Source organism: Jatropha curcas, chromosome 10 (assembly GCF_041381405.1).
Source record: "Jatropha curcas cultivar XTBG-Jc1 chromosome 10, XTBG_Jcur_1.0, whole genome shotgun sequence".
Lineage (NCBI taxonomy): Eukaryota > Viridiplantae > Streptophyta > Magnoliopsida > Malpighiales > Euphorbiaceae > Jatropha > Jatropha curcas.
Window position 1 is genome coordinate 13,948,414 of NC_143160.1, and position 11,675 is coordinate 13,960,088.

The 11,675-nt window shown below is 32.5% G+C and overlaps 1 protein-coding gene across 1 annotated transcript; it reads right to left on the reverse strand.

Annotated features, from left to right (window-relative positions):
- Nucleotides 1–2,886: 2,886 nt before the first annotated feature.
- Nucleotides 2,887–10,707, reverse strand: LOC105639174 (GTP-binding family protein). The gene is made up of 8 exons (XM_089715592.1): nt 10,055–10,707; nt 9,690–9,779; nt 9,016–9,161; nt 5,761–5,919; nt 5,608–5,674; nt 4,437–4,544; nt 4,176–4,315; nt 2,887–3,468 (listed from the first exon to the last, which is right to left on the reverse strand). Exons 1-8 carry the CDS (start codon nt 10,520–10,522, stop codon nt 3,384–3,386), a joined length of 1,263 nt encoding a protein of 420 aa, XP_089571718.1. The 5' UTR covers nt 10,523–10,707; the 3' UTR covers nt 2,887–3,383.
- Nucleotides 10,708–11,675: the final 968 nt, after the last annotated feature.

The window sequence follows — 11,675 nt, forward strand, 5'->3', positions numbered from 1 at the left end:
AATTGCCGCAACGAGGTAACTCATAACATAGATCTGTTGTTATGGATCAAGGTACGCTTCCGCTTATTGTCTATTTCTATCAAACAAATTCTATGAACAATAGATCTGGGCTATATTAAAGATTATTTCAACATGCTCAAATTAATAATAAGAGATTTTCCATGAGGTAACATAGCAGCAAAGTCTAATTCATCATACCTTTAACTTCTTTGAGGATGGATTGACATTAGTTGTTTAGGGTCATTAGGAAGGTCTCTTCTTGTTTCTTAAGAAGGGTTTCTATGTCTTTAGGGGGTGGATGCAACCACTAGTACCTTTGAAAAATAAAAGAAGAGGCTTGGTTAAGTGAAGAACATATATGGCAAGTGGTGCCTAAGATTCTAGGGCTTACGGTGTTTTTATTGAGGTTTTTGATTCAATTTATGGTGATGTATACTCAAAATGAGTGGGGAACATGAGCTTTTAAGTATTAAGGTTTCAGATAAGGTATAGTTAAAATGTAAAGGGCGCATGGACTTAAGTGCTTGATTAAGTTTTCTGTTCACTTTAGGATATATATATATATATATATTACCCTAAAAATGTGAGCATTAGTTTAGGATAGTGGTTACCAAAATGTGAAGGTCTATTTGGGATAGCGGTAACTTAAAACGTGAAGGTTTGTATTGACTTATAAATTTTTAAAATAACTTGAATACCTCATTTAAGAGTTCTTGTACTACTTTCTACAGTTATCTTTCCTATTTAGAGATAGGTTTGTATATATAAATAAGGTTGAAATAAACTACAATTACACACAGGAATAAAAACTCTCGGAGATTTTTCTTCCTCTCTTCTTTGTCAATATATATCAAAGCCGTCATGCCATCCTTTATTGGCGAAACTACATTAAAATTACAAACCTCATTCTTTTACAGTTTTTGTGTCAAGCTTCGCAACAACTGTTTTAGGAAGAATTAATTGTCATCACCAACCTGAGAAGAAAGAATGTCCGTCGATCGGGCATTCCCTGAAGTTTGTCGGTATTCAGTGAAGCACATGATTGCACGCGCCAACGACAGTTTTTTACGCTTCTTCATGCATCGGCGCGCGGCAATGCATGGCAAACTTTCGGCGAGTTTTTTCGTTCATTTATCTCTCCGAAAATATTCTCTAAGTGGTGTGCCTCTGCCCAACCTAGTTTAGGTCATTAGTTCTTTAATTTTTTTTCTCTTTGGTGGTTCCTCTGTGTGTTTCTGACTCGTATTATTTCTCGACTATTATTTCTAATTTTTATTGGTTACTTGTTTATCCGTTCCTATTTCTTATTTTATTATTGTTATTACATCATAGGTGATGAGACAAAAATACCAGAATCAAATTCACTACGACTTTAAATAGATTTTTCTCATGATAATCCCTCTTTATAAATCAGTCTAATTAAGCTTGATTGCATTAATTACCTTATTTGGTCAAGTTCTTATATGCTATTTATTAAAGCTAGAAGACTGCAAAGATATCTTACTGGAATTAAAATCCAACCTGACCTACCAGTCCAACCTCCGATACATAGGATTCTGAAAATTCCCTAGTGATATCTCGGCTTATTAATCTATACAACCTTAGATTTCTGGTGGGTATTTGTTATTGAACATTGCATCTCAAATTTGAAAAGCTATCACCCAAACTTACTATCAGTAAGGAAATGGTGTACATTTTCATAAGCTTTGGAATAAGATGTATGAAAACGATCGAGGAGAGATGACCATTAAAAAATATTATGTCGAATTGAACAATTTATGATAGAAACTTGATTTTTATGAAGATTATTAGCCTAAATGTGCGAATGATATGGTAGGATATCAGAGAAAGGTTAAGGGTGTAATCTGGTTTTCTTGCATGATTGAACACGGAATATGATCAAACACAAACGCAGATCCTGGATCAAGTCCCTCTGTTTTCTTTTATGAAAATATATTTCATCTGTATAATAGAAAGAGAGCCGACAAAGTGCCATGATACCTATAGCTTTACTAAGAAAGCAGTACTTGCAGCTAATTTTTCTTAATTAAAAAAAACAAATTACCTCATGGGATAAGGATATAATATGATGACTGTGATATGATATAACTATATATATATTATGAATTAATGATTTATGTCAAGCTATATGAGATTATAAGATGCTATGATGGGGTTAGACTGAAGTATGAACATGGCATATAAATTAAACTATTAGTAATTTCTTGTCAATATAATCCTCATAAACTGTTTTAATTGCTTACCTCTCCACCATTTCAGTTTTTGGAGGTTCAGTTGAGTATTGACGAGGCTTCTTCATTCTTCTAAGCTGAGTCATTTTTTGAGTAATTGACTAAGAGATAATTTCTACATTATAAGATTAGGCTTGGGCCAAAACCCACAAGAATTTATTAAGTTGATAAATTGTAGACTGTGAGATGTTGCAATTAAGAAAGAAACTTTCAGATCCATATTTTATATTTATGACCATTGTAAGAAATGTTGATTGAATAGTTAAGGCTTGTGTGGTTAGACCCCAATCTAACTGTAAATTGGTCAGATGCGAATTTTTGTAATGACACTGTACCTCAACCCCACCCTTTCTTCACTGGAAATTGAAAATCGCATATCTTTGTAATGATGTTAGAATGGAAAGTGTAGAGGGAAAAAGTTCAAGTTAGTCATCAAATTAACTCTGTTGAAAAAAATAATTATAATAACCGGTAAACTATTTTCAAAAGTTTTATAATTACATGTTCTCAACTAATATAATTAAATGAAATTATTCAAAATTAATATTTAAGATTTAAGCACAATTTAATTCATAAAAAAAAATTAGATCAAGCTATCTGTATATAACCAATCTTAAATGAACATAAATCAAGCTTAACGAGTTAAATGAGTAAAAATTTAATACAATGTAATATACGTACAAGAGTTAACGACTCCGTGACGCAATTAAGATCCCAAAATAATACTGCATCTTTTCAAAATTTTGCAAAACAAACATGCTACAAAAGATGAGAATCAGATATTTTCCACAAATATGGGGTCTACATGTACTCTTTTTACCGCACTCAAGTTCAAGTATCACTTAAACATTATACGCTAGGCAGCCTCAGTAGAAGTAAAGAAACAGATGCTGAAGAATAATTACCTGTCAATCGTTTATTTATATATATACACTTCCAGATGCTATAATAGGAAAAGGCACTACTCTGACAATTGATTCATTTGCGCAGCAGCTCTTGCCTCATTTTTGCTAGGACTGGCCTCCATCAATCTTGGCCAAATACCAGAACCCATATTTCGTCCAGGCCCTTCCACTTGAGCGTTGCTTGTCCCATTCCATGGCCATGCATATTCCCTGATTTATGAATTGATCATTTTAGCCTAACCTGGAGGATCAAGTGCACTTCCTTCTTGAATATTGATCTCAGCTCTTCATTAGCTTCAATGCCTATCCTTCTGCATGAAGAATAAGCACATATATACCAGTTATAGAATGCCATAATTATACGGATACATTACCTCTTCATTAGAGCAAAAACAGCAAAACAAAAAAAAAAACAGGCACACCAAGTGCATTGGTAAAGAAAATGTCTGAAATCATATAATTAAGCTTATACAGAAATAGATGTTAAGAAAGGAAGACCAACATGTGGACTCCGAATAATTTCACACCCTTGCTTGTGCTAATGAAAACATGCCTCCAGTGCCCTGATAAAATTTGTAAGAAATCCAATGAAAATTTGTAAAATATAATGATGTCCAAAGATCCCTTTCTTCTTTCCCACAACTCTCTTTTTCAAGGCATTGTTAAGCCAATACAATAAATTGCTAAGCTCTTGCTCTGATTTTTCAGTATAAATTAACACAATTCTATTGTTGTTCCCCCTTTTTCCTTTTCCCTTTTTTTTTTTTTTTTTAAATTTTTGCGGGTGGGGTGTTCCCTATTGAAATAGGAAGAAAGAGGTATGGGATGTTGGAAGATGCAGAAGAACAATAAACTCCAAGTGAAGTGATGTCTCTCACTTAAACTAGAGACTGAAAAAAGGATCTTTATCACCTTAATATTGCAAATAACCTGTCCTCAATAAATATGCAAGAATACAACATAGCCACCTTAATAAAATGATGATACTACAAAATTATAGTAATTCTAAGTAACATACCCTATTTTTGAGCCCCTCTTCCCCACAAGAATCTTCCGCTGACTAAGTTTGTGAGTGATGAAGTGTTGTTCAATCCTGAGAGAACCATCTTGTAACTCCTTCCAATCTATCAGCCGATGTTCAATCCCATATGGGATTTCCTGAGATACATGCATATGAAACCTCATTCAAATATTCTAAATTTGTTTCATTCATAGCACTATTAGAAGTACACAATGTAACAACCACACAACCATAAAAAATAGAAAAAGATTTCATTACCTGATGGACATGATCCAATAACTTTTCTCGAACCACCTCTAATGAAATGTTCTTCATAACTTCTTCACTCATATTTACTGGATCCTCATCCCAAGGTCTTTTAACTGCCTAAACACAAAAACCATTGAAGAAGAATGTTAACAACAGATATTATTTGAGAGAACAGAAAAGTATAATAATTTTTGAAACAACTTTCAAGTCCTTCACTATTTCATCAGGATACAAGAGCATGTTGCTGCAAAAAAAATTTATTATTTGGGCTTTCATTTATTTCTCATAAGGACTGAACAGAAACTTTCCCAAAAAAAAAAGAAAAAAAAAAAAAACTGGATGGCAAGATACATATGAACAATGAGGGATAGAGCTTGAGGCTGCCATTTAACGCTGCTTTGCCATTTGAAGAATTTTTACAAAGTGAAAAATATGAAAGCTGTGTCCAGTTGTACAAATCAATCTTAAAAGTAATCAAAACTAATTTTTCACCTTACAAATAATAAATGTGAAAAGTTTATATCTTTTGGAAAAATAAATATACATCAAAGAATTAGATAATTCATTTCAGAGAAATAAATAGGATGAATTACTATTTCAACCCTCAGGTTTGATCTAATTAGTAACTTTGTCCCTTGACTTTGGAAAATACATTATAATACTTTTATCTTATTGGCCTGTTAAACTATTTATCATTCCCTAAAAAAATAGCCACTTAGTCATTAAATGAAGATAAAAAAAACAAAAATACCCTATATTAAAATATATCCAGTAATTAAAGAGAATTCATTTTGACATTTTAAATAATTGAAAAAATTGGCCATCAATTTGTTTCTACTTTTCCCATTTAAGTTTGTCTAAAACATCTAATTCATAACAAAATTCCTTTTACACTTTTAAAAATTATTTTATTTTGTTTAGTTTGTAACATACAAATAATTTTTATTTTAAACATATTTTTCTCTTATTAAAATAAATCAAAAATAATAATTTTTTTAAAGAAAATTTGAGCTTAGTTGATTTATTTTCCAAATTCAAGAGACGAAATTGTTAATTAAACCAAACCTGAGGGATGAAATAGTAATCCTGCCAAACAAATATATCAGAGAATCTTCCTTAATTGTTAATCAACCTATCAATGCAGAATCCAAAAATCTAAGAAGCTTAGAAAGGGATATACCTGCTCCATTAAATATTTTATTAGATCTTTCACACCAGCACCCTTAAGTCCTGAGATCATGAAGCACCTAAAGGATAGATTAAATTAATTTCATCATCCATGTCAATTATAAAAATGGACAATAGTGTATTTTCATTTATAATCAAGGCCTACCTATCATAACCAGGAAGATCTTTGAATTGCTCAGCAACCTTTAGCAAGTCTTTCTTTTTCTCGACCAGGTCAACCTTATTTATACATAACAGCCGTTTTTGATTCGTTTTTGCCTTTGTTCCCACACGCTCAATCAATCTTACCACTCTTGAATCAGGTCTGGGTAGATGACATCAATGCATAAATATGACAGGAAAATTTGATCAGTGACTAAAGTATATAACAGGAAAAAAAAGTCAATGGGAATTGCATCAGACAAGCAGGATTTTTCTGTCAGTGTTCATCCTTCCCTATCCAAATCTACTCATATATTTCACAAACATGGATAATGAGTTCAAATTTTATGAATAATCTAACAATAGGATCTGATAAACAGACATGGATGCCATCATTCTCAAACAGATGGAGAATTGAGAAGAGTTCAAAGCTTATGCAACAAAGATGATACAGCTATATAGGAACTGAAAAATAATTTAAGCCCTAGATAAACTCTAGGTATAATAATCTCTGTTTCACTAAATTTGGCACTTCTTGACTTTTTACAAGAATTTAAAAAAATAAAAAATGATTGAGCCACTTCAATTCTACTCTATAAAAAAATAAGAGTAATTAATTAAACTACTCTTGTATTAATTCTATATTTTTGAGAGACAAATTTAGTGGAGATATCTAGGCAATGGTATGGTTGGAATACAATAATTAATACTATCTTGATTTCATAAAAGTGTCATATAACCAGAACCAAAAAAAGCCAAAAAGTGCCAAATTTAACGCAACAGTGGGAGTAATATGTGAGCCGAAACCTTGCACCCATCAAAGATGTAACTTTTCCAGCAATAAAGCAGTAAGACAGAAGTAAGTGTGAACCCCAAATACCTTCGATTTTCTATCCTCGCCGAGTAGAAAAGGCAAAAAAAACATTTAGGGCCACTTTACTTGCAGAAGACAGAGCTCCATACAAAATTCACCATCAAAGAAAAAAAGTGCTCTCTTTTGACATGCAACTTTCTAGTTATCAAGGAAAAAAAATGCTTAAAGAGAATGTATACAGTATGGCTGTTTCATAGCTTTGTTGTTTGAAATTTAAAAAAAAAAAACTGCTTTTGCATGATAAAGAACTGTCCAAAACATCTGTAGTCCCCAAAAAAAAAAAAAAAAAAAAAGGAAAAAAAATCTGTAGACAGTATGGTTGTTTATTACACTTTTGTTTCTTCAAGTTGTCCTTTTTAAAAACAAAAAGCAGGCTTTTGGATTTTGCTGTTATATTCCTAAAAAGATATTTACTTTTTCTCCCTGCTTTCTATTTTCTCTCTACTCACCTGTTTTCACCTCCTTACAAATGTTGCCCCTTACTACCAATCAATGGCCACAATTTCTTTCCATAGAACCAAACACAGCACCATTATATTATTCAAAACTACCACCAGGCTCACCATCAAAAATAAAGAATGACAACCTAAGATCCATCATTATAAGTACCCATCCATCGCCACTTAAGTAACCATTTCCAAAAACAACCAAAGGAAAGGGAAAGGGTAACGAGGAACCCTTTTTTTTTTTTTCTTTTGCTAAATAGAATTGAAATTGCAAATAAAAGACAGAAATTGAGAATGAAGAAAGAAGAAAAAAAAGAGAAGACAGACACAAATTGTACAGAAAATAATAAGGAAAAGGAAATAGAGATCTGTCAAGTGCTTTTGCTGAAATCAAGAGATAGAGAACCCACATGCAATCAAAAAAAAGGAGGCAATGCTAAAAAAGAAACCAAGATTTGTAGTTATGTTATTCTCAGCAAGTTTTAATAAAAGTTTGGAAAGAATTATAACAAAAATGACATCACAACTTGATTAATGAATGGGTGCGCATTCTTTTAGTGAAAAATGAATAATGCAATGAAACTGAATTCATCCCAAGTTTATAAATCCATCAAATTTACACTGATGTTAAAAAATCAACTAGAACTTGTTTTCTGTAATTTTCTTTACATAACTTGTTTTCTGTAATTTTTGTCCTCTGCATGTTGTCCAAGTGAAAAGTACATGTACATTAACACCACCATCACCTACTTGGTGCCTCTACAATTATATTACTCTCACCAATGTCTATATCAACATATCTGTACAATTGGCACCACTACCACACCACATAATCATTATTGCCTATTGGCACCACTCTCACTACCACCATTGCTGATTGTGGCCATTTCTGCCACCCTTATCATACCACCATCATTAGCACCACTACCATTACCACCATCATATATCACCCCATGGCACCACACTGCATGGCATTTCAGTCACTACCCACGACTGATGCCAGTGCCTACAAACACCCTACCAGCTTTCATCACCATTAACCAACCATCAGGATCACTACCACTGCTATCACCTTTAAATGAATAATCCACCTCATAACATTTTTAATCCAAATACAATTATCAAACAATAAAGGTAGAAGAAACAGAGAAAAAATTAAAGACATTTCTTCAATGGAGAATGATAACTTGAAAAGGAAAAGAAAATCAGAACCAAGTGAGAAAAAAATAAACTATTTTCTGTAAGTAAATAGGTCCTTACATTTTTTAATCGCAAATTTTATAGGCAAAGGATCATATGACAGATGTGGCAATGGAAAATATAGAAATATATCCCAATACACTACAAGGACAAATTTCTTTGCAACTAATCGTAGGAATTTCAACAGCACTGACGTAAGCTTAAGTAATAAGTACATATATAATTAAATATAATCTCCATTTTCCTAAATTTATCACTACGCTATCTTGAAGGAAAGTTATATTTCTCCGAGGGAAAAGTTGATCTATCACTTCCAAAATGCAAAATCTAGCAATTAAACTAAATGTAATAATATCATACAAGCAGGAGACAATAAGGCCAACCTTTTCTGATAGAGTAATAGTAAATATTTTAGCTTAACTAAGAGAAGATTTCTATAACATCGTAACTATATAATGAAGGAAAAGGAATTCATTGGAATCAAATCAATGGAAATATCAATTGCTTGATTTTATTTTACCCCAGGAGAATAACAAATGCCATAGGCCAATAGTCAAAGATAAATTATTTGTCTTCAGAAAAATCTTCTATCAACTAATAGGAAGCATAATCACAAAAATAGCATGGCTAAAATGTTTTAATTTGAGGGAGGTTATCATGAATTACTTAATGAATGAATGAAAATGGATGAATAAATAACAAAGGTTAACTGCATTCAAGCATGCAATGGATCACTAACCTTGTAAGATGCCTGTGGACATCGAAAACAACCATGAGTACATCATATAAGTCAATTGCACTCCAAGCATTATCCACACGAGCCTTCATATCCTTGTAAGGATATCCATTGCTCTTTAACGCAAGTCCAGGGGTATCAAAGAAACACTGTGGGGTGTATAAAAAGTATATCATTGCTGTTATACTGCTAACTAGTGAAACAATCTGATATTGAGAACAGGGTTGCTCTACAAGTGAAAGCACTGAAATAAATTAAACAATGTCAGATTCCTTGGTTCTAACATTCAAATTCCTAATCACTATTGTTTTCAGATGACGGTGCTATTACATTGGGAATCCAAATCCCCAGCAATGGAATACCAAAACATGTTTTGGTAGGTTTATTACCCAATACATAATGGTCTATACCAACACATAAACCATTAATTAGAGTTCATCATCACAATATCGATGCATCATATACACAATGCCAAGAGGCAAAATGGTAATATCAAAAATTTTAAATTGTCCTCTTTCATGTATGATACGTTCACCATTGAGCTAACCATATGATCTGCATGTAATGATGCTTCAGTCATAATAGTTTGCACTTTCGGAACACCAAAATGAAGTGGCATAATTAAAATTTCACATAGCAGATAATTGAATGAGTTGATAAATCTGAAACAGACATACAATTTGGGTTTCCCCTTTTGTCATAATTCCTAATACTTCGTGAATTGTTGTATTTGTTTTCCGAGACACAGCAGAAACTTTTGTTCCAACCTGATAAATCCAACCAAAACAGAAATCATATTAGCACTTGCAGAAAAAAATTGTTATCAAGTTATTATAACTCCAAATCCTAAAATTATAAAAAATAGCTATCTCAAGAAATATAGTTCACTAAAAATCAACCAGAAACCTCAAGGTCAGCGAGTAGTGGAAGTTCTTATCTAAAACATTCAGAAATTCATTAAGAGAGGCAATAAGTCAAGTACCCATTATCATAAATCAAAAACTAAAAATAAAAATTTTAAAAAAAAATTAAAGAAACAAACCATGAAATTAGTCAAAGCCGATTTCCCAGCATTTGGTGCGCCGATAATTCCAACTGAAAGCGATTTCTGGTCCTCCTCCCTCACTACCTCATCCTCGTCCTCATCATCTGGCCTTTGCAGTGCCGCTTGGAGCAACGCTTTGGCTAACGCTCTCCGCCTCTCTTCCTCCTCTCGTTCCCGCAATATTTTCAATTTGGATTTCTGCGTTTCTTTTCCAAACACCAATTTATCAGCTCTCCGTCTGTATTTCTCATCCCAAGTGAGCTCTTGAGGCGTTGTATTAGCATCAATATTAGGGATTGTATAGTGGCTGCTATCAAAGACTGAATCGCTGTTATCGTTTTCACTGTCGTTACGTTCAGGTTCGGCTGAGAAGAAATGAGAGAGAAGAATTGACTTGAAGGGCTGGGAATTTCGGGGTTTTGATGTGAAATATTTTAGGGTTCGCAATGTTATCAATGCTTTCATTTTATGTCGATTTGGCTACTGAAAAAGCATGGACAGGATAAACTTGAATATGCACGGAAAAAACTCAGGAAGTGAGACAGAAAGATAGAAAGGGGTTTTGGGTGCGCCTTTGCAGTTTTGAGGTTTTAGAGGTTTTAGGGCTTGTTTGTTATTAGTTGGTCTCCACTTTTTTCATTTTGGAAAGAGGCTCGGATTGCCCCTAAACTTCGACCAAATATTTAAAATTGCCCAAAAATTAACTTTTTAGCCAATTTCCTCCCTAATTTTGGCTGGCTGGTTCAGTTAGCTTAGACCTCCTTAATAAATAGACCTCCTCTCTTCCTGCATGTAAATAATTTCCTCCGTTTTTCTAATTTTTGTGTTTGATCCTTAAGCTTCTTAGTGAATTTATTCAGCCCAGCCTATTTCACGTCTCTTCACTTATGGTCTACACTAGTATGTAGTCTGGCGCGCGCGTGTGATTATATATTGTTTGGAAAAGTATTATTATTATAAAAAAAAATAAGAAAATAATTGAAAGTATTTTAGGTAACATCTTAAATAGGAACAATAATTCACTCTAATTTTATTCGAAAATTAATTGATTATTTAAGATTTTAAAAAAAATATAAATCTACATATTTAAAAATAATTAAATATATATGATATTAAAATATGATGGGAGTCGAGAATTATGCAGCGGAAGCAAACCAGTATCGAAACAAGTATAAAAACAAATCAAAACCACAAATCATACAAGAACTGACCTGTTGTGGCGAATAATCGCTCACCGGTCTTCTTTTTAAAATTCTTCAAGTCACTCTATAGTCTTATATTGTGTGACTTTAATTGACTCTATGGATTTTAGTTTTCTGGATGGGTAAAAAAGTACGGTACGTATGAATTTTTAGTTCGTCCTTCCTTTTCCTCTAAATACTATTCTATAGGAAGATGGTATTCAAAAACAAATATCCTCTCTCATCCATGTGGAAAGCGAACGACAAGATTAAATCATTTTGTTATCTACGTGGTTAATATTTTAAATAAAATAGATTATCTCTTTTTTAATTAAAATTAATAAATAAAAATTTAATTAAAAATTAATCTATTAATTATTTAAAATACATAACCCACGTACGATCCAAATAATTAAAGCACAACAGGGACCGTAGGA

Excerpts from the sequence above, each read along its gene's own strand:
- LOC105639174 (XM_089715592.1), bottom strand. The coding sequence starts at position 10,522 with ATGAAAGCATTGATAACATTGCGAACCCTAAAATATTTCACATCAAAA. Across the intron at positions 9,780-10,054 it reads CGGCTTTGACTAATTTCATG|GTTGGAACAAAAGTTTCTGC; the intron begins GTTTGTTTCTTT and ends TGGATTTATCAG. Across the intron at positions 9,162-9,689 it reads CAAAAGGGGAAACCCAAATT|TGTTTCTTTGATACCCCTGG; the intron begins GTATGTCTGTTT and ends TACACCCCACAG.